We start from the raw sequence: 23,294 nt of genomic DNA on the forward strand, positions 1-23,294 counted from the left end.
ACTGCTTATGAAAAGGGTGCTCAGTTAGCCAAAAACACTACTGCAGAATGCAAAAGTTAAGCAAAACCAGCAGGTGCCTGAGGACTGGGCTCCTCCTAGCTGTAGCTAAGGATGTCTTCCAACCTCCAGCATTTCATGGACCATCCATTTTTCATTCCCATGGCACCGAGACATGATGTAAATGTCATGCACTCAGACACCATCTTGCTTAACATGATGCAGCCAGCAGTACCAGACAGCAGACAAAAGGCACCATCTCTCCTTCCAGGAGCTGCAACTCCCACATCCTCAAACTGGCTATGGCACCACTCCGGCTGTGAGAAATATGTCTAGGAGAGAATCACATCTGCGTCGGAGTGTGCAAGGTGCAGAAGGAATAGGGTAAAGCTGACAGAGACTGCAGCAAAGCAAAACCTGTGAAGGTTTGCTCTTGATCTGCTTGTGGCTCACAAGCAGGCCCCGCAGAGCCCGTTCCTGTGCCAGCACCGTGTCACTTGGCTGCCAGGACACTGCAGCCAAGAGGAGCTGCTGAGACCGACGACACAGCTTTAGGAACTGAAAAAAAAAAGATGATCCTTGCTACACATACAACACAGAGATTGATTTCTGTTTCCAGAGCATAGCTGATGCAAAGGGGAAGTGTTATGGGGAAGTTGTCAGAAGGGATGGGAGATGGATTTCATCACATAATAGCTATCTACGGCCACGAGATGGCATTCCTGCCCTGGAGATGTCCCTCTGCCATGCCTGCACCAAGCACAGGACCACGCACTCCTCCCAGCCTGCTTCCCCCCAGGCTGTGCTTTACTGAAGAAATCCCCTGGCTGGTTTGGAGGAGAATTTATAGCAATGCTATTCACCACAAGCTTTGAGGTATTAACAGGGAAAATAAGTTGCGTGACTATTTGGAGTGATTTAAATGATGACTGATTTTCAAATGCCCTGTGCTCTCGCTTAATGCTGTGATATTACAATTACAGGAAAAAAGCTCAGCAGGAGGAAATGGAAGCGTAAGCCCAACAACCTTTTACTGGGAGGTCTGAAGTGAAAGAATAATTGTTTTTACAAGGGCTGCCTACGTATGTACTTTATCAGTAAATCTGCTTTGGATGAAGCATGAGGTAGAGAATTTCATTCATTAAATGGGTCTGCATGCATTTACTATCTGTGGTTCTTACCACTTCTTCTATAAGGTGACTGCAGCACCAAACCATGCCAATCAAAAGTTTCTTTTGGCCAAAGATGCTCCACTGAACCAGTCACAGCACTGCTCATTTCACAGAGCAATTATTTCAACCAGATGTGGTCCAATACTTATACCAAAACTTATGACCCTGGAAGAAAACACAACTGCAAAGGGGAGCCCTGCAGCTCGTTAAGGACTCGTTATGATTTAGACTAACCAAGAACATGCACTGGCCATTGATATAGAGACTTAGTGTCTCACAAGGACAGACAATGGAAGAGAAAAATCCTCTGCCTGGAAATACAGGTAACAGGGTTTGTGCCAACACAGTCTAGAACCTCCTTTATAAGATTCAGTAGAAGAGAGCAGTGAAGTATTTCCTAAATCTAAACAGAGGAGAAAATGGCAAAAGATACCCTTCTAAAATCAGCTAAAAGAGCAACAAGAGGTGAGAGATCATCTCTTCTTGTGCCACTACTCACTTTTTTGCTTAGGTGGCCCAGGACAGGAAGGTCACATCCAGCTAGACACTTGGCATGGGCTTTATCTTCCCTAACTTCTGATAGCAAGAAGCAAAGACATCCTGGCATCTCCGGGTTCCAGGGACACAAAGCCACTAACACCCTGTCCTTTGCTGCTGGGGGACATCCATTCCTAGACACGTGTGACAACAAACACAGCAACCCCTGCCTTGCAGGACTTCATCCTTCCTTCAGCAACCAGGGGCTGGTGGACATGATGAGGGATCCTCCTCCAGCTGCAGTGGCTGGGTAGCTGCTGTGATTCCTCTTCTGACCTCCCCTAAGCATTGGTGTGAGAGTTGTTGGGTGTGCTGTTGGCTTTATTTGCTTACAAGGTCTTCTGGCACATGTGTGAAAGGCTGATGAGTTGTCTAGGACATTCCTGTGCCCTGGGTCCCACCTTTTGTGGACTTTTTCAGTCAGAAACACTTTAAAATTGTTCTGGACAGGGTTCAACAAAATGCTGCCTTGGTTGAGCTGTGGTTTGTTTTTTTTTTTTACAAGCCCCTCTCCATGAGAATGCCTTGTCCTCTTTGCTTTTTGTACAACAGTACATAGCTCCCTTCAGGTGCTCTCACACATAGTGCTGTTGTTCATTGGGAGACCTAGGCCCTTCAAAAAGGCAACAGGCCTCCCCACCTTGTTTTCACAGAAAGGACAGCTAAAATATTGAGAAATAACTGTCAAGGTTGGCCTTTGAATTAAATCATTCCCTCTTCCAGAGGTTGTCCAAGAAGGAGTAGGCATCCTACCAGCTTCTTTAAAGCATGCTGTCTTGCTACATTGCTTTGCAACCAGCAATAGCAGTAAACCCAATTAAATAATAATGTGCTCTACTTGTACATAGCACTTAATAAATAAACCAACAACTGGGCACTTTTCACATGCTTCATTCCCTGCCTTTCACTTGGCAAGTGATGTGCAGAACTTGTGCTAAGGCATGGCTTAATTATTTTTAAGAACACCAACCACAGGTATTAAAAAAAGAAGACTGACTGTATCCCAGGACTTTTGTTCTGCCTTCCTCTTCTTAATTTAGCACTGTTTCAGATCACTGAGTCCCAGTCTCATTTCAATGTCCTTTTGGTCTTCACCATCCCATCTTAAGGTTGTATGCATAGGAGCAATGAAGCAGACGGGTGTTGATGAAAATTGCCTTGGGCATCATCACACCTTCTGGAATACTTAAAGTTGAATGTATGTGCTATCACAGGAATACATAATTCCTAAGTGCATCCAAACACTCAAGAAATTAGACAGCTGGCTACAAAAGAGAGACATTTATCTGTGAAAGAGAAGGTGCATGAGCTCAGCCCTTACTAGACATCAGAGAATCTATGTGAAAGCAATACTATGTAAGCTCTAAAGGTCAGGGAAAACACAGCCAGAGCTTGCACTTACTTGCTACCAGAGGACGCAGATACAAGAGGAAAGTCTATAGAAACAAGCCTGCATTATTCTTCAACACAATTTCCAGTGTAACATTTATAGAACAGGAGAGAGGAGGGACCCCACACAAAACCTTTGGGAGCAGAACCATACCTGGGATCCCCATCTGCAGTCCCAGAAGATGCTGGCACTGACATTCAGGATGCTACACCATGTAGTGTGGTCATCTGAGTGACAGTGTGGGTAAGGGAACTGCAACAGGGCCTTGCCTTTATTTTGGGGAAAATATCAGATGCTTAAATAGATTTTTGTCTCCCCATGGTGCCCAAGGCAGCAGCTGAACTGTGTAAGAGTCTCTCCTGCAGAGCAGCTGCAAGGAAGCAGCAGGAGAGGTTCTGAATTTCTAATTAAAAAGGCCACTAAACCACTTGCAGGAAGACTTCCCATAATAGATCACACACTTGCACCTGGGTAATAACTTTTTAGTGCACTTTTTTGCTGTGCTTAATGACTTGCCCACAGTATCCACTTTCAAATATAGTAACATCCTAGCATAAATCTCAGGAGCATTATGGAAATACCATCACACTCACAAAGAGCAGGTCAAACAGAACTAACAGCAGAACCCTTGGGTGCAAAGCCATACACAGAAAACTGGCTCCTGGACATGCTAAATAGCTGTAAGTGAAGGAATCTTGTGTAAGGGGGTTTGGACTCCATTTTCTACCCTTCAGCCCTAGACAGAGGGGCTAAAACCAACCCTCCTGAAGTTCCTGTCCCTGCCATTGTCACCTCTTTGCCCAGCAGCATCATGGGCTCAGAGCATCTACACTGGTCTTGCAGAGAGCAAAGCTGAAGATCTCTCCTGGAAGACACTTCCCCAACAGATGCCTTGGGACAGATGGACCCTATGCTCAGAGTCTCACCCCAGGCATAATGGTGGTATCTCAGAAGTGACAATGTCTGATGTTAGGCTCAGTCACCTGCTTTGACACTTTCATAAGCCTCCTGGAGGTTTCCTGAGGTAAAAGAGCTGTAAACATCTGCACAGCTGTGCAACTAAATCATGCATGGAAAGGCAAGACAGTCAGTCCGGGTAACTAAGCTTATACTTAATGCTGAAATCACTGAGAACAGGAAGGAGGGGGGAAAAAAAGGAAAAATGAGCAGCTAACTCATAAAATTGCCTTTTGCTTTGTTTTTTTACCCAACATCATGAATTTTGCTTACACAGGGCTTAGCTAGGAATGCAAATCTAGATATGTATGACTGCTTAAAAGTTTGCTGCCATGCAGGTTTTCTGCCTGAGCTTTGCCACGGTGTGACAACTCTGCAACAGCAACAGCTCTGAGTATAGCAGAGGCTCAGAGCTCCCAGGTGATGCTGGACACTCCAATGCAGCTGATTCTCTGCAGAGCCTGCAGCCACACTAGCAGTGCCACAGGCCCTGGCCGGCCTCCTGGACTGCAGAACCACTTGTACCTGGAACAGACCTACCAGGCACAGCACCAACAGCTGTCTTGAGGAATGCACAACATGAATTATGAGCTACAATCTGCTCCCAATCACATCAGTATAAACCTCTTTAGCTTAGTGGAGTTAAATTAGTTCTCCACACAGAATATTTATTTGGAATTCATACTTGCAAGCTCATCTCAGAAGGCCCTTTTCTCGTTTTACCATGAGCATCACAGCATCTCCCAACTAACAGTGGAAACAAACGCTCTTACCATGTTCCTACTCTGTGAAAAGCCACTAAACATCACTCCAAACTCCAGGACCCGAGGTAGGGGGTTCTGAATAAAAAAACCAGATTTTTTTCCCTTTTGCAAAGAGAGAAAGGGCATCCCTGCTTGACAGACACCCCTCCCACAGGGCTTCTCCCTGTGCTGCTCAGGGAGCATCCTGTAGGAGATTGGTCATTGAATGGTGCTGAGGAAGGATGCTGTGGAGTTCTGTCCCTCTTTGAAGTCAGACAGTGGGCTCGGAGGGATAAGGCACACCAGCCTGAAACTAAGACCCTCACTGAGTAATAAGTTTGGAGGTTTGGTGTAAGGATTCAAACAAGGACAGCCTGGGGCAGCAGAGATAAGCAGCTGAGCCATCAGAACACCTTGAAAGCAAATCAGGGAGCAGCATCAGGAACAAGCACCAAGATAAAACAGGACACCTCTGTCTCCTAGAGCTGTGGCTAGAGCTATGGAGAGGGAGAAGTTTAAAAGTTTTCCAAAGACATTACTTTATCAACAGTGAATTTCTGGCACAGGGCCCAAGCACTTGGTCATGGCAAACAACATGAGAAGTGACATGGAGGCAGATGAGGTCTCCTGAGTGTCCTCTCTCAAGCACTGCCCCACAGCACATACTTAAGAAAACTGGGGGGGGCAATAAAGAATGATCTTTTCTCCTTCAAAAATAAGCTCCATCCTCACTTCTCATACTCTGAGCTACTCCACAACTCTTGCACTAATCCTGAAGAGACAGCTCTGCAAGGGGGGGTGGGGAGTGTACAACCTCCAAATGTAGCCACTTCAAGAGTCAGAGGAACAGTCCCGTCCTCCATCCCTTCTTGGGCATGCCAAAATGCTGAGACAGGATGGACAGATTCCACCCCCACAAGTTATTTATTTCTTTTAACCCAAACGGTTCAGATCAGAATCAGTTCCCATCAACGCACCCAATTGTCACTACTGTGAGCCAGGGGAGAATGAGACTTAGCTGCATGCTGAAATATGTCCAGGTAAATAAACATCACTTCTTTATGAGGCACGTAGGACCTTGCTGTTGTCTGGCTCTTTTTGTTTTCTTTTGCTCTGCTCACATCAGAAAAAGGTAATATGATAAGAAGATGAATCACTGGCACAGCCTGGAAGGACTGATACAAGCACAGGTCACTTTAAATATAAACAGGAGCCTCTTAAGAGACAGTAGGACAGGGGTGTTGTGGCTGGACCTTTTGTGCTGTTCCCAGACCCCTTGGGTAACCTTGTTCTCAGGCTTTACAAACACAGCTCCTGGAAAGGCTGTGTCAGAGTTGTGCAGAGCCAAATGTGGGAGAATCGTGCTTGTAGTGGGATTTGGATATTTTGTAGAGACATCTGTGGGTTAGGGCATAATACAAAAGCTTTTTCTTACACAACTTATTAAAAGCATTACTAATACACTGCAAGCCTGATCTGAAATAACCCTTGCTATTTCAGTCTGGCTTTCTCTAGTACTGTGCCATCCTCTGCACCCGCGCTGAGGCAGATAATCCTCACATGAAGGGATTGGTCTTAAAATGTCAAGAATCCAACACAGAGCCTGAGAAGAAATAGAAGATCAGTATTTACTGCCATCCTGAGAGCCACATTTCTCACAGACAACTCATCTGATGCCCTGGTACATGCTGCTGCCTCTTCCTAGAGCGACAAAGATCAGCGTGCTCCTCACCCCCAGGGCAGGCAGCATCCCCTGCCAGAGCACACAAAACATGGGATGCTGTGGGATTGCTCTCCCCTGGAGAGCAGCCCAGTGTGCTTTACCTAATCCAGTCCCTTTATCAGTAAGTGTTTTGCTTATGATAAAAAGTACACAAGCAAACACATTGTCAATGACCTCAGAAAGAGTGATGCCAGCATTTCATGAGACACTCCAGAAGGTGGTTTTGGCTGACCATGGACCTTTTGTCTGCAAGGCAGAACAGCTCAAAAATGCACCCAGGACTTCTCTGAGCTGTTTCCCATCACTCCTCTTCTCACCAGAGTACCTGAGAGCCCTCAGGCCTTGTATGAAGTAACATGACAAACATGTCACATCAGGTTTATTTTCTCTTGAAGAGGAGAATGTAAGTGTGGTAAATTATTTTCACAGGGTTTCGGTTTTCTGTATCTGGGAGGGAAAGCAAGGTTAAAGCAGTACTTCTAATCCAGAGAGGAAGAAAGAAGAAACTTCCTGTGATGGTCTCTGTGGAAGGTTATTCTAAAGTGTCAGCTTGGGTGGCTGCTTTTGGAAGTAAAAAGTCCCAGGACCCTCAAAGAACACAACTGTCAAACTCAATCTCCTCTTAAGGCATTTCCATAGGTTATCACCCCAACTGCTGGAGCAAACCAGAAGGCTTCAAGCCTGACATCTGAAGCCAGTGAAGAGAGAGGATGAGTGTGATGGACTTGCATAACTCATACGAAGCTGCAGTGTTCAGTGTTGGCTGCATTTTCCTGAGGGCTGATGGCTTCATGCCCAGACACTGTACATTTCATTATGATAAAAAGACCCACTCAATTAAAGAGCTCACTCCTGCAGCCCTTATTTTCAAAACAACACTTCTATAAAGGGTCCTATGGCTGACAGCAAGAAGCCTTGCATAAGAAAGGGCAGACCCTTTGAGCAGAAGTAGGATGATCAGAGCAAGCTAAGCACGCACATTTAACCCATCAGATGTTTTCCAGTAGGAGTAGTAGTAATTTCCCTTAAATAGAGCCAACTTTCTCCACTGAAGCAATAAAAAGCCCTTAAAAGAGTGACAACTGCAGGTTCTTATGGAAATTTCCTCCAAGCGCAGCTCTCCTACTTCCTTCTCTGAAGCAGGTTTTGAAGCCTTTTGAAAAGTAAGCCAGGCTGCAGCACTTTCCCTGATTGGGAATATTGTTTTTAAATCGCTTACTGCAGATTCCTGCTCCTCGCAGTGCAGGGCACAAAGCATCAGCAGTTTCTGTGCCTCAGCAGGAGGAAACCAGGGAGGGCAGGCAGTCTGCCTTCAGCTCTGCTCTCCTCCTGCCTGCATCAGCTGCTCTTGAGCTCCTTGCCTGCAGTGCTTGTGCACCAGCATGTCACACAGCCAGGTGGATCTGGCTTTCCTTCCATGAGCTTGGGAAGCTCCTGGCCAAACAGTGCTGGGGGTCTTAACACTTAGTGGGAGTGGGATATGGGGACAGAGAGGGACTACACCACAGCAGTCCCTCCTGCATTGCTCCTCACTGCCAGAGGAGGCTTTATGTCACCTTGGCAATGCTCCACTGTGAGGATGTGCACCAAGAATTGCATTTAAGTGTGAAATCCCTGCAGTGAACCAGAGGAAAACTGCCTCAAGTCCATACAGATAGTGTTTCAAGTTAACTAATCCCACAAATTGGAAAGGAAATAAGCCATTCATAATTTTCCCTTTTCAAATGAACAAAAAATAATCACTACTAGCAGGCTTGCAACAACATCTGGGTAAGACAAAAAAGCCAAAAATGAGGCCAAGGCTGGGGATCTGGGGACCAGATCAAAGAAGGCAGAAAAAGACTCTGCCCTTGAACTGGACCAAAGCAAAGTGGATTCAGACAAAGCTTTAATCGAGTGACTTGAAGCTTTCCCCAGCTCCTCTCTTCCACCCTTGGCTGTGGCCACTGGAATGTGTTCCTGCCAGCTGTCCCCCTTCCTTGTAGGACAGCCAAAACCCTGATAGTAAGGATCAGATTATGTACCTATACCTGATGGCACCAGTTCAAATGGACACTCAAACAAGTATTTATTTAAGCACATGCTTAACTCCATCCCTATTTAGCAAAGTACTTACGTATAGGCACAAATTTATGTCTCTATGGCTACAAGAGACATAAGCCTGTCATTAACACTTTTTTTTTCCCCCTCAGTCAGGGCTTATGTGCCATTCTTAGTCACAGGCTGACACTCTGCATAGGTGGAAGGCCACGTTCCTCTTCTGCTCCTCAGAGTCCTCTTTGGCATCACCATGCAGGAGTCAGAGCTGGCTGCAAAGACCTGGCAGCACTGAGATGGGGCAGAGGAAGACCATGGTGGGGAGAGCAAAAAAAGGCAAAGCAAGACTTACGTTGGCTTTGAGGCTTCAGCCTGGTCAGTCTGCAGTTTCTCCCCACCTTCCACTTCCATGGTGCAATAGACAATGCGGTTGGGGGCCAGAGACTTCAGGCCCTGCACTTCCATGATGACAACCTGCAGGGAAAAGAAACAGGACTGTAAGGGAAGCAGCCTCCCTCAGACCTCACTTTTGCTACTGAAAACACAGTCACTGAGGCTTGCACAGGCTTTTGCAACAGAGATGTCTGCTGCTTTGTGATAGTTCCCTACTCCTCTGTTCAGGAACACTTAGAAGTCAGGGTTTATTTGATCTTGCTGCTGAAGGCACTGTCTCTGGATTCATAGCCCTATTTTAAAATAAAACTGAAATGAATATTATAAAGATGCTTTTGATGCAAATGAGTTAAACTCTAAGACTGGACAACCAGCATTGTTAACTTTTGCATTAGCATGATATATATAACAAGAGACCACTTAGGAAGAGAAATAAACAGGGAACCACACAAAAATAGAATTTTCTGTTTTTAATGCATCCTACATTTTTTACCCCATCCTGGTAGTTGTTTTGACAATGTAACATAAACTCACTGACTGGCAGACAACAACTCTTCTGCATGGGTGTGCTGGTGATTCCTTGGAGTAAATGCCTTGCCCAGGCTGCAAGTACATTTGCACAGAACAATTAAGTTGGCTGAAAACAGCTACTGCAGCAACACTGGTTCCAGGACTGAGCCAGCCTGTGCTGGAGATGACACCAGGTCCCTGCAGCACCCTGCCTTCCCCTGGGCTGTTCAAACAAAGTGCTGAGCAGAAAGTCAGTGCCCAACACAAAGAGCAAACCAGCAGAGCAGGGTGTTTCCACACAAACTGCAAACCAATCTGTTTGGTGCATTCAAACCCTGGTAAATTTTTAGCAGTTGTCCCAAGAGGAAGTGGGGCTTGCAGGAAAACACAGTGACACCTCTAACAGACAATAATTAAGCACACTGATGTTTCTGGTGTTGCATTATTGTACTGGTTTCAGGGACAAGATGGGCTCAGCGGTACTGGGGTACACTCAGTAAGAAGCTGCATGACGAGGCAAGTTAATGATGCAGATTTTTGATATCTATCAGCACTGATGGATATCCACTGATAGATATCCATCAGCAGGGAATGCCAGGTTGATTATCTCATGCAGTTTGTTACAACAAGATGGGAGACACCAGAAAGGACACAGCTTTTGACCACAGGCAAAGCTTCTGCTACCTCTGAGAGGAGCCATTCCTCATGAAGATCAGAAAGTGATGACTACCAGCCCCTCTCCACCTGACTTCAGTCTGACCTGAGCAAAAGCTGGCTGCTGCCTGCTCTTCATTCTCACAAATTCTGTTGTGTGTGTGAAGCTTACCTCTAGGGAGAATGACAACACGACGTCTGATTTGGAAAGCTGGTTCTCGTTTTCTTCTCCCATGTCAATTATTGAGGTGTTGTGGCTGCGTTTCAGCTTCTGCAGCTTGAACTCGGAGCCTCCTTTAGACACAGGCATGCTCTCTAAGTTTGCCATCAGGAGATTGACAGATGACTTCAGCTCCTCAATGTACATGTTTTCCATTTCTTTGGACACAAACTTGGGAAACTTGCGCTCCTTGGATTTGGAAACAAAAACAATGGAATTACTGCTGTGACAATCAGAGACCACTTGCTGCATGGGGAGAATCCCCCCAGGAGCATCTGCAGAGAGGTTTGTGAGCAGGGAACTTCCGCAAACCAGATGACAAATTACACCTTGCCCCTGTCTAATGCAGACACATTATTGTTAGCTTCCCATTGAACTAACATTTGGTTCTTATCCAGCTTTACTTTTTCTTGCACACAGTTGCATTTGATTCATTTTTTTAAATCTGCAAATGACCTTCTACATATATATTTATTCACAACTACAAACGCTCCAGGCCAGATCCCAGCTGAACTTTGTGACTACACAGCATTTTATTACAGATTCAAAGGATGCTGACAGTTAAGGATTTGTTTTCCAGTCTCCCAAATGTTCCAGCTCTTTAAAAACACTTCTGAGCAGTTGCTCCAGTAGTTTTCTTGGTGTGAAAGGAGCCCAAGGAGGGAAAACCAGCAGCAACCTGTGGTCCCAACTGGAAAACAGGGTAAAACCTACTTTCCACTGCTTGCAAGAGCCTGTGTCTCCCTCCAACAAGACAGCCTTTCACTGTGAGACCCTCCAGTGCTGCTGCTTCTAAACAGGACATTTAAACATTAAAACCAAAGGTGACAGTGTGAGCAAAATGTGAGTCTCCCCAACATGTATTCTCAGCTTTGAACTGCTGCCCATGCTCTAGCTCTCTTGGGATCACCAGTCTGAGCCCTATGTCTTCTGACAACTCTGCCCATGCCTCGAATCTGCTCAAGGTTTGAACGTCTCTCTGTGAGTTACAAGAGATTGTGCAAGGTGTACAACAGTGAGGCAGCATCTGCAGGCAGGGGACTCAAGGCTGATGTGTAAAGTATCTTTGTGGCAATTCATAATGTTGTAAAAAGCAGCCTGTAAAATGTATGCTAGGAAACAAGGTCATGTTTTTATTCTAGAAGATTATCATCAGGCTGCTGAAAAAAATACTCCACTGCACTAGTTTTTGCATCAGTCCTCAACAGTTTACCCACTGCAAAGCACAGCTCACAGCAGCACCCACACCAAGCACTTAAAATCTAGTTTTCTGTTTCCAGTCTCAATCTTGGAGACCTAGTGTAGGATAAATTACCTCATCAGTCTGGTTTATTGTCTATGCATTATATAAGTTGCAAGCCACCCCTAGGAAAAAACAAACAAAACTGTTTTGTAGATTTTTAGAACTACTGCTGAAGGAATGATATTCAAACATTATTGCTTTTCAGCCAGCTGCTAACTGTCCCTCCAAGGACTGCAATTTTGGCACTGCCCCCACAAAGCTCTTTAGAAGTGCAGCAACTTCTCATACTAAGGCTAAACCCAGGTAGAGTCTGAAAGGACACATAAAAATTTAACTGGGAATGGATCTGATGATGGAGAAGCAGAGATGCAGGTGTGGCCCCATCAGACTGGAGATAGAGCTGGAAGTCCAGAGGAAGACACAATCAAGGGATGCAAACAACAGTAAGAAAGGGTGTCAGCCACCTCCACATGTACTTGTCCCAGGAAAAGGACCAGAAATGGGGACAACTGTGGAGAGAAGCATTGTGAAGAGACTGTGAGGAATGCTCGGTCCAGCAGCAGAGCAGACAGGGTTTAGCACCAGATGGACCACACTGCTCTGGTGTCATCACCAGGTCTCATTTAGTTGCTCCTACACGTGCTCTTCCTTTCCCTTGAGGCCAGGGGACTGGGTGGGGGGAAAGGCACCACAGGACAGCAGGGGACTTGCTACCACAAAGGAAAATATACCTCTGCCTTGGCAACACTGCTCCCCCATTTAGCTGCTGGAAAACTACAGCATGCAGAGTGAAAAACCTGTCTAGATTTGGTTTTAAAACATCTGCTTGACTTTGAGCATGATCCTCAGGCTGGCTGGCTGGCTCCAAGGCTGGGCTTGTGTGCTTGGATGGAGTCAGGCTTAGGGGGGAACCCTGCCTAATGCTGCACCAGTGCTGGGTGCACTCTCCTGGGCACACAAGGAGTTAAAAAGATCCAGAGCTGTGCCCTGGTATCCAGATGTAGGACCTGGTTGCTGAGGAAAGCTGTGACATGTCCAGGGTCACACGAGGGCTTGCAGAGCCACCAGTCCTGCAGCACTGTGACCCCAGCTCTCCTCAGATTCCAGAGTCTTCATTGCCTCTGAAGTACAAATATCCTAGCATGAATTCCTTAATTAATGAGGTGCCAACTTGCCTGTAGCATGGAATCTCCAAGATGGCCACCTCAGGATTGGTTTCATGACCACATTAAGTCTCCCTGTGCAGCAAACCTGCATTAAAAGCTGCAAATTGAAGATAAAACTGGAAATACTGTCCTGTAATTCAGCTGAATTGTGAATCTGCTCTGTGCCAGAGGGAAAGTAGCCTTGCCCAGAAAGGAGGATACAGAGAAAGATTCAAAAGGTCATTTGGATGCCTCCAAATGATGGTATTCATATGTCTGAAAGAACAAGGTTTCTCATTCTGGAGAGAATGCCTGAAGCAGTCATGTGAAGGAGATTAAATATCAATACCTGCCAACTGGATCACAGGTAAGTTCCTTTTATTCTAAACCACCCTCCAAGCTGCATAGCCGTATTTTGAAGGCTGGATCCTGCACAGGGAAATGTCAGGTTGTGTAGAGGACTTTCCCCTGACTGAGTCTCATAGGGCCAGCAATGCCATGGTTTGTTTCCAGCATCCTTGAGGGAGGAATGGAAACGGCAAATTCTCGTTCACAAAAAATAATTCATGATGCTGCAGCCTCTGCTGGCTGCTACTGAGCCATGGATTTTGCTGTCCTGCACGCCATAAAGAGAAAATCAAACAACAAAACCATGCAATCTCATTCTGGCACCCAGTGTCTGGCTGCCCATCACAGAACCAGAGCTGCAGCATCTTGTGTAAGGGGCTACATTTTGCTGCAAATAAAAAAAACACCATAGGTCTTCCTGCCAGTGTAAAGGTAAAGGGCCAAATGCTGAACAAAGAAGCTGCAGTCAGTTTGCTGCTTTGCTGTGCCACTGTTTGGACACGTGGTCCTTGGCCAACTTACTATTTTTATCAGTGGAGTGGGGAAAATCAACCTTCCTCTTCAAATATGCAACAGCAGAATTGAGGAGTAACTGCACAAGTACTACCAGTATCCCTGCTAATGCCTGACCATAAATCAATGGCTCTGCTTTTCACACCCAGGGATCTCAGTGTGGTCAAAACCAGCTCTGAGATGATCTTTCTCATAAAACCCCACCATTTGGCACAGCTCAGGGCCAGGAGGACTGCTGCTGAAAAGAAACTCCCTACCCTGAACTACATCTCCCTGGATTATACCTTTTTCTTTTCCTTCTACTAATGGTTTCTTGATTACCAAGAGCAGCCAGATAGATCATTCCCAATGACTTCAGCCCCATTAGGGCTTTATTGGTGACTCAGAGCATCTGATTAAAGGCAAGAATAAAATCTTGGCCGTACTGATGTCAACAGCATCCAGGGCTTCTCTCCATCTGTGGTCCATCAGATGCCATGTAAATTCACGTTGTGTGAGGGTGTGATTTCCTCCTGGGGAGATGTCTGCTTTCAGAAGGGTCTCTGGGGAGGTTAGCTGAGTGCTTAGTTATGAAAACCATTTCAATGTCCTATGCCTTCTGCTCCAGACATGAGTGATGTCTGTGGGGAGCAAAGCTACCTTGACTGCTCTGCAAAGTGTGAAAATGGTTGGGACAGCACATCTGAAGTACCTTTACTGGGGCAACCTCTACCTACAGGCAGGGAATAGTGGCTCCCAGCAGCCCAGCAAATGGCACAAACCCCATTAGGGTAATTCCAGGCTCCTTTTCACATGCCATGGCCCTCTTCACCGCCTGCTATGTAAGTTTGACAAAGAGGGCTCAGATATGCACTTGCAGATCTAGCTGGAGCACTTCAGGACAATTTTTTTCTCTACTGCTGAGAATTCACAAAGGATTTTGCAGGAACCTGAACTGTTTCAGCTCATGAGGACATTGCAAGAAACACCCATCTCAACAGCTTCATCTGCACTTGTTGTTTTGTTTGTAGTTAAAAATCTGTTCATTTTTAACCAGTGACTAAAAACCTGCAAGGGAAGGACAGGACCCAGGGGCTGCAGCAAACTACTTATCTGCCTCTATATGAAGAGCTTGTTAATACAGAAGACTATTTTTTTTTACCTTGGCAATTTGCTCTGCCATTTGAAGACGTCCATCCAACTCACGTCTGATCTGTGCTGCTTGCTCATCTGGGTTGTCCAGCTGTACAAAAACAAAAGGCAAATCAAGGTGAAAAATCAGCCAATGCAGCCAGCACTTTCTTCTTCAAGCAGTTCAGTTCTTCAGGCTGATCAAGTATTGTTATCAAACAAGTATAGCACAGAGGGAGTTGTGATGGACTCTGCTCTGGGACAGAGCCCCCCCCAAAGGGCACACAGAGTGTTCATCATTCCAGAATGAGCATGACAAGGGGCTCTGCAGACCCTGTTTTGATGCCTGCCCAGCTGCCTCCTGGGCTGAGCATCCTCACCCAAGGTCTCATACCCACTTTGCCCTGTGAACCAGCCTGGCAGAGCAAGCCAGGTGACTATCTGAATCCCTGGATAGAAGGTTGCCCTCCAGAAGGCTGCAACTTTGCTGGTGATTGGGAATGACAGCTGTACTGGGGCAGGACATACAGCAACTTCATCTACTTGGCACCCAGAAAAAGATAAAAGGCGCAGCAGAAACACAGTCACAGCATTTGCTTATTTTCTTTCCCTTTTCCCCCATATTGCTTCATCCCTGTGCTACCACTTCATTCATGCAATTGGTTTTCCTGTAGCCTTCAGCTCTTTTTGCTTTGGTTTGTTTTTTGGTTTTTTTTTTTGCAACACTGCTCACAGCCCTGTGGTTCAGTGTTTGGCATCTGCCTAGCCCTGAAATGTCTTCTAAGGGTAAAATATTGTTTCTGCCAGTTAAGCAAGCAATTACAGCACATGTGGAAGAGGCACAGTGATTGCTGCGAGCAGTTTCCTGTTGGTAGGACCTGGGGCAGATCTGTTATTTTTAGTGAGAACACACAGACATAAATTACAGAACAATGAAAAAGCCCCAAATCAAACTAGTTCCTGAAGTTGATGGCTGCTGTAATGAGGTGGCAAGTTTATAGCTCTTTTCCAGACTCCTTTGGGGTAATTCTGCCACGGCACAATGCTTAGAAGCACAAGGTGGCCACAGCACCACTCTACCCAGGAGGGACAAACCCAAGCTCAATCTGGTGCAAAACCTCACAGTTTTGATTCACCTCCTTGTGCAAAGGTGACTTCATATGAGAGGGCTGGCTCCTTCACCCAAATGCCACCTTCATCTCATGGAATCATCAAGGTTGGAAAAGACCTCTAAGATCATCGAGGCCAGCCCTCCCCACAACCCTACAACCCCTAACCACTGAACCATCCACTGTAGCTCTTCACCCACCTGTCTTTTGAATGCCTCCAGGGATGGTGCCCCCACCACCTCCCTGGGCAGCCTGTCCCAATGCCTCACCACTCTTTCTGTGAAGAAGTTTTTCCTAATATCCAACCCGAACCTACCCTGGTGGAGCTTTATCTCATTTCCTCTTGTCCTATCACTGGTCACCAGAGAGAAGAAGCCATCATCTGCCTCACTACCACATCCTTCATTTGCAAAAGATCAGCCCCTTCTGGCTACCAAACAAAGGCAATTCCCACAGGCTGCTGTAGTTCAGCTCTCCCACTGACTGCTACACATAAACGAGCTTTATTCACTGGCTTGGGGCTGTGCTAACCACCTCCCTGGCTTCATCCTCTGGAGACAAACTGCTTGACGAAAGAAAAACTCAACTGGTGCACTGCAGTCTGGAAAGTTACAGGTACAGCAATGACAAAAGTTTCAATTCTCAGCCTGAAAAATGACCAGCTTGCCCATAAACCCTCCCTGGATGGGCTGAAATACTCTGATTTCCCCTGGAACTGCTGCTTTCCATGGCATCTTCTCAGCTGTCTGCCTGCACATCCTGCATCTCCCCTCTCGCACATGCTCAGGCAGATCTGCTCGTGTGCAGTCTGTGTTTGCATGCTGCTCCACCACCTATGGCTTTCCAGAGAGCTGACCTTCATTACGCCTGAGATTGTGGGAAAGCATCTTTTTGACTGGTTTTTCCATTACAGATTTAATTCAAGCAGGAAAACTTCAAATCCACTGAAGCTTCAGTGATCTCTGCTGTGGCCAGCCCAGTTTCATTCCCGCCAGCTGCACCACATAACCTGCTGCCTTCACCTTCATGTTACTGATCCCACAAGCAGTACACAGCCCTGGAGCACCTTTTGGGATCAGCTGCCCCCATCAGTTTCTCCGTGAACAAGTGCATCACACAACTGATCCCCACTGACATCTCTCAGAGCTGCTTCTCTACGGGTAGGAAATGCACAGTCCCGAATTTCCATTTCTTTGCGACTCTGAAAGAGGGGGCATTATTTGAATTCTATCTGAGCTACAGTAATTGAGATTAATCACATTGTACCCAAAATAACTCATGCGCTAAATTTAGAAATCAAGGCTGCTGCTGTGGAGGAGAGCTCATTTTGTGGTATGATAATGAGCTTGCAAACTGCCTTACACCTTCTGCACTATTTTGGTTTTGCAGATGTTTTCCAGTGATGCTACAGGTGTTCAAAAACGTGTCAAGGAAACATCTGACTGCAGAAGGTTATTCTCCTTAGGAGGCAGCAAGCACCCTTGGCAGCCTCCTTGGTTATGGTCAAGTGAGTAATGTGTTGCTTTTCAGGGCTGTTCTTCCCAAGGTTAATTAGTGATGCCAAGCCAGGCAACCTGCTATTCAAAGGAAAAAAAAATTCCTTTTATTTCCAGGCAGTATTTCCAATGACTCTGCATGACAGCTCCATTGCAAAAACTGATCTTTGGGAACACAATCACAGTCTGTTGCAGTCAACGTAACATTTTCTTCCTGTTACCTAAAGAATGGTACAAATGAGGCAGCCCCTGCCTGCAGTCCCTGCGTGTCCTCCCAGCTCTTGTGACCAAGAGTCACAGCTCCAGGGTTCAGCCACATTCTGCTCCTAAGCCTGGGCAGGGCTCCTGCTGCCATCAAAGCAAGCAGAGTACATTTTACACAGTCATAACACTATATAGGGCCATTAAGAGAGTAATACTGGTGCCCATAAAATATAGTTTGCTTGTGAAATAAGGCAAGGGCCAAATGTAAGGCATGTTATCGAAGCAGGACCAAATACCCAAGCAAGGCAACACATACCCTAATATAATTAAAAATAAATTTCTTAACTAGACCATCAGCTCTTTATTTTCTGTCCTATGTATGCCCACTTAGTATTCAAATGCTTGACAGCCAAATACATAAAATGATTTACAAAGTAAAGGAGAAATTGAATTAGTTTCGTTCTGCATTATGACTATGTTATGGGCAAGCTATGAATAAAGCAAAGATATAAATCATAAGGCTGCCCCAGTCAATTAAATGTGAAAAGTATTACAAATTTCAGTATGTGATTTGTCATATGCACTGGGCTTTTCTTCAGCATGCCACAAATATATGACGTACATGATTTGCAGTTCTCAACTGATCATTACCCAACTGCCTGCTGGTAAATTAGATGTTTTCATACATCTACCCGCATACAGCATCAGTTCTCTCTGCTTGCCCAGCAGAGGTTGTTTAACAGTTGCTAAAGCAAAACAATAAAAAAACCCAAAACAACAAAATCACGCAGATCAGATTCTGACTGGAACCCAAAATGTTCCAGCACCGCAGCCAGCCCCTCGCTGGAGGCACTGGAGGGATGCGCCTGCTTTAAACCCTGCAGTCCACTCAACTGCAAAGCAAAAGACCTTGCCAATGAGAGGTTTTCTACATACAAGTTGCTAATGTGGGATTATATTTAATGGGCACTAGTAGATGAAAGAAAGAAGTTAAAAATGTTCATCATGCAATTTTGACAGTATTAAACCATGTAAGATCCAGCTGCTGGTTTGCAGAAAACCCCTTTGCTTCCATGATCCTGAAACAAATTCACTCTGAGACTTCTCCTCATGTTATCCCAGAAGGATGGAAGATAATCTCACTCCATCTTTGCAAGGCAGAAGCAAATGAAACAACCTAATTAGGTCACAAGATCTGCAGTAAGATGCAGAGGCACCTACCAAATCCATGCCTAAGTGACTGACTGGTGTCTCAGAGAGCTCCTGAGTATGGCCCAACCTGAGCTATGCGAAGCCAGGATCACCCCCACTCACCCCTGAAATGCTGGAGGCAGTTCAAAGACATTAACAGTGTCAAGAGAGACTTTAAATTCCCATAGTGTTGGGTCATGTGATATATATTTAAAGCTCCAGCTTCAGTTTATCACAGCTGGAAGCCAAACCAGCCCTGGCTCCTCACGTGATGCTGGGGCTGTGCAGGCTGCTCTCCTCTTCCCTTCTTCATGATGCCAAACACCATTCTTCAGAGTTTAACACCTCAGATCAACCCTGGGGACTGAGCAGGGTGTCAGTCCCAGAGAAAGGGGTGCAGCCAGGGCTCACCTGCCCAGCCTGGGGACAATGCTGGTGGCACAAGTATGCAGCACTCAGCCCCTTGGGGAGAGAAGAGTGGATCCAGGTATTGTTCCTGACATACTGATGGGACATACCTCCAACAGGCATGGGCAAGTTAAATCCCATACAGGATTTACATCTACCCTCTGAGCACAGCACTGCTGGAAATAATGTTGTAAGCTATGAGGATTTATAATGACAGGATGAAACATACAGATACAACCTTCAGTGATCACCCTGGCATTTACACCACACGCCATGGACGTGAAGAGTTCTGTCAGGATAATTGCCATCAGGCCCAGACAGAAACAACCGGGACCAGTTAACAGTTTAATTCCTCCCTGCCAGTCACTGATGATGTTGATCCCTGCTTCCCAGCAAGGGCAGTCAGTGTCACAGCATCCCCACTCCTGAAGCACAAGCCTGTCTAAAAGTGTCCTCCCCTCCCTTTGAGAATGGTTACAACACTGTGGTGAATCCTACCCTATGCCACAACATCCTGCAGAGGAGAAGCCATTTGATGATGATGATGATGGGGTTCTGGACAGCCACATTTTAAATCCTCTGGCAGTGCAAATGCTGAGTTACAGCAACCTGCTTTATGCTGCATTGGGAACAGAAAAAAATGTGGCTTGTACCTCCTGGAAATGAAAGCTTTTAGTCCAGATCTCCATGAAACCCACAGCCACTGTCTGTGCTGGTTTTGTCCCATGGCAATGTCAGGATCCAGGGATGGGCACGGCCAGAGGTGGGCACAGACAAGCTGCTACCAAACAAAGACCACCCTGGCTGGGGCCACTTTGGTGGGCTCCAAATTTAATTTTCTCCCAGCACACCACTGAGTAGCTGGGAGAAGTCTGAAAAGTCCACTTTGTGAAATATTTTCCTCTGGTGAAGGAAAATGACAAAAGCCAGGATCTACTCAGATCCTTCCTTAGCCTGGCTTAAGACCTCAAGAAAATAAAAAAATTAATGCCCTGTGTCACGCACAGTTATAGGTGTCAAAAGCCTCAGAGAGGAAGTCTCAAGGCGTCCTTTGACACGCTGGGAGTTATGTAGCTCAGCAAATGGTTGATTAAGTATTTCAAAGCAAACATGCTGCATGTGAAGCCTGAACAAGATCACAATACGGGTGACAATTTGCAGCTTTGATGTAGGGCTTTAGGAGAGATCTTTGTCTCATAAAAGGTAGTTTTACTTTGTGATGCAGAATGAGGGAAAACACTGAAAAATTCATAACCCCCCATCAATTAATAATTCATCTGTCAGTCCAGGCATCCACACAACTTGTGGTATCAGCACCACATCGTGTTCCAGCTGAAAGAAACACATGGCCACTGAAATGACTCATTACATGGAAGCCCTCGGTTTCTTCTCACAAACCCACTGCTCTAGAAGCTAAGGCAGCATCAAACAGGACTGAGTGGCACCATGAACCACTCACAACTTCCTAAGACACACCCTGTGCCACCACCATGGATTAGCCACCTGCAGCATCCTTTTCCCACTGACAGTGAATGTTCTTCTCTCCGAGTGGAAAAGGGCAGAAGGAGGGAGGCAGCCTCCAGACCCTGCCCTCTGCCCATGTTTCTGAAGCAGAGAGGAGGAGGATCTGGATACTCCCTGCCTCGACTGCAGGTGGGATGCTGACCTCCCTTTACATGGGGAAAAGAAAGGATGCCAAGCAGCCTCAGTAGGGTAAGTCCCCAGTGCCCTGGGCAACACACTAATCCTCTGAGCAGTAAACTGCGAGCCAAGGACTGTTGGCTGCCTTGGGATCTGAAATGGGAGAGGGGAAGAGAGGACAGATTCTCTGTGTTACACACCTCCCTGCACCAGCAAAACCAGTAGCACAAGCATAGCCCCACTGTGGACTCAGTAGCTGTCACCTGTGGGGTTGGAGTGAAGATTTTGGAAGAGCTGGAGGTAATGGTCAGGACACATCCTTGCCACCTGCTCTCTGCACTGCAGCACTGTCCCCTCATGTCCCAGGAGGACCCATGCTGCCTCCTGCACCACAAGGATGCTCGAAATGCCAGCCAGGCTCCCCCAGATCAGTCTTCTAGGCTCAAAGTCATGCAGAATACCAGCACAACACAAATTCCCCCTTGATTCAAAAAATTATGATCCATACCTTTTACTTCATCAAAATTTTCTTTTTCTTTCTCACTATTCTGAGACTCCTTACACTGCTCCAGGGCTCCAGCACCTCCAGGGCGCTATATAAACCCCCTTCTCCTGGAGAGAAGCCTACAATATTTTGCTCCTGTGTAGGCAAGATCAGCCCCTTTTGCAGGAATTCCATTGCTTCCAGCTGCAGCTGCATGCTCTTGGTTGTTTGCTGCAGATGGGTTCCCACTCCTGTTATCCTGGCAAGCTCCTGGCTTACCTAATGAACCACTGCAGCCATGAGAGAAGTCAGGAGGCCCTGATGGGGGAGATTTAAAACAGTAGGAAGGACTTGGATAATTCAGTAAGGGCTGACGCTTCCCTGTCCAAGAGAAATCTTATTTCACGGTTCACAAACCTGAGGGTAGGGCTAGAACCATCAGTGAAAATATTCTCTAGGATGTACTGGGGCCTTTCCTCACCCAAGCACTATATCTTGTAACACTGCAATAAATCTGTGCACTTCCCCAGCTGCCCCGGCTGCCCCTGCTCCTGTCCATCACATCTGCAGGCAGATGCTGGGACAGCTCCTGTGAGATTGAGATCTACCTCTGAATTAAATTCAGCCTTAACACTGTATTTTGGAAAGCTGTTTATCCCACAAGCTGAGCTGATTTCCTGGAAAGCTGAGACAAGCAAACCCAGCACACAGCTTTTCAGCAGGTTGTGCAAAGATACCTGCAGATTTATGAGTAATACTAAATTGAAAATGAGTGAAAAAACAGATTCATCAAAATGAGGAGGGGAAGGAGAAGTGCTGCCTGCCTTTGCAAAGGATGTTGCAAGCTGCTAAAAAAAGGCATGTCAGATCACTTCCATGCAAAAGGCATGCCCCACTCCATCTGTGGCCAGAGAACTTCTGAACCCTGAAAATCCTTCTGCAAGATCATCCATGCAAGATGCACGACACTGAACAGGCTTAAAAATTAAGCAGCCCAGCAGCTCTGACCTCTTAGTGTGCCTTAATACCCTCTTCTTATGGCATTGCATAAGGAAGCTTGAAGGCATGCAGGCAGCATTTATTGAGCTATGGCACTACAAAAGAAACTGAAGCCCTGGCTGGTTGATGCAGCCTGAGATAGATCCCTACATCCAGATTGCTTGTGTTTCCATTCAGCTTATCAAATGCTGAATTTCGCATCAGTTAACAGAAAGAGAATCACCTAAATTTCCAACATACAACAATAAACTATTGTTCAGTTCCAAGTAGTTTTTACTGATAGAATTAGCCGCAATTAACTGACCCCAAAAACCATGTAAGGAAGATTCACATATTCTTGAATTCTCACCTTTTGATTGAAAGCTTCATGGTAAATACAGATGCCACATGACTCAAAATGGGCTCTGTCCTTTGGATCTAATGGAACTTGTATGAGGACTTGCTCTAGCACAGCTGTAGGATGCCATCACAAGCAGGATTAAAGGTGATGGAACAGGACATGGGAACATCTCCAACAGTGTCTACACAATGGGCAGAGCCAGAGCAAGGCTCTTGCACAGGAACTCATCATGCCGCCTTTACAAGTTTGCTCCTTTTTACTGAAAAGTGCTCAGGACTGGCTTCTCAATTCCTGCTGATTCAGGCAGGGAACTCAGATGATTCTTGCCCTTTCATTACCATATCTGAGGGATTTTCAACCAGTTTCCATGGCCATGGCATCTGAGAGCCACCCACAAACATGAGGATACAGGTTCTGACAGGTTTCAAAGAACTGGCAAAGCAGAGACCTTGGCCTTTCCCTTTCTGCCAACCAACCAGGGATCAGCAGAAAAGGACAGCAGAGAACACAAGGTTACTTTTTTAAGGACTAAGACAGCAAAAAATGTGTGCTGTCTGTTACAGCTCATCTTGGTATTGATAAAATTTATATTTTCACAGCCAGGGACCTAAAGAGACAGTTCTCCTGACCATACTCATGTGCTTCACACTGGTTTGATGCAGCAAACCTCCTCATGGGGTCAGGGAGAAAGAAGGTGGGAGAATGAAGACTCTAGGCAGCAAATCTTCAG

The 23,294-nt window shown here is 46.0% G+C and overlaps 1 protein-coding gene across 5 annotated transcripts in view; it reads right to left on the bottom strand.

Annotated features, from left to right (window-relative positions):
* Nucleotides 1-23,294, bottom strand: part of CADPS (calcium dependent secretion activator) — a 203,624-nt gene that overhangs the window by 116,018 nt on the left and 64,312 nt on the right. For all 5 annotated transcript variants that reach the window (XM_030458293.1, XM_030458292.1, XM_030458289.1 and 2 more), the window contains exons 4-6: nucleotides 14,724-14,804; nucleotides 10,286-10,522; nucleotides 8,909-9,030 (exon numbers count right to left, since the gene is read on the bottom strand). In XM_030458293.1, coding sequence (XP_030314153.1) covers nucleotides 8,909-9,030; nucleotides 10,286-10,522; nucleotides 14,724-14,804 — 440 coding nt within the window. The remainder of the gene's footprint in view (nucleotides 1-8,908; nucleotides 9,031-10,285; nucleotides 10,523-14,723; nucleotides 14,805-23,294) is intronic.

This window comes from Calypte anna, chromosome 12 (genome assembly GCF_003957555.1).
Source record: "Calypte anna isolate BGI_N300 chromosome 12, bCalAnn1_v1.p, whole genome shotgun sequence".
NCBI classification, from domain to species: Eukaryota; Metazoa; Chordata; class Aves; order Apodiformes; family Trochilidae; genus Calypte; species Calypte anna.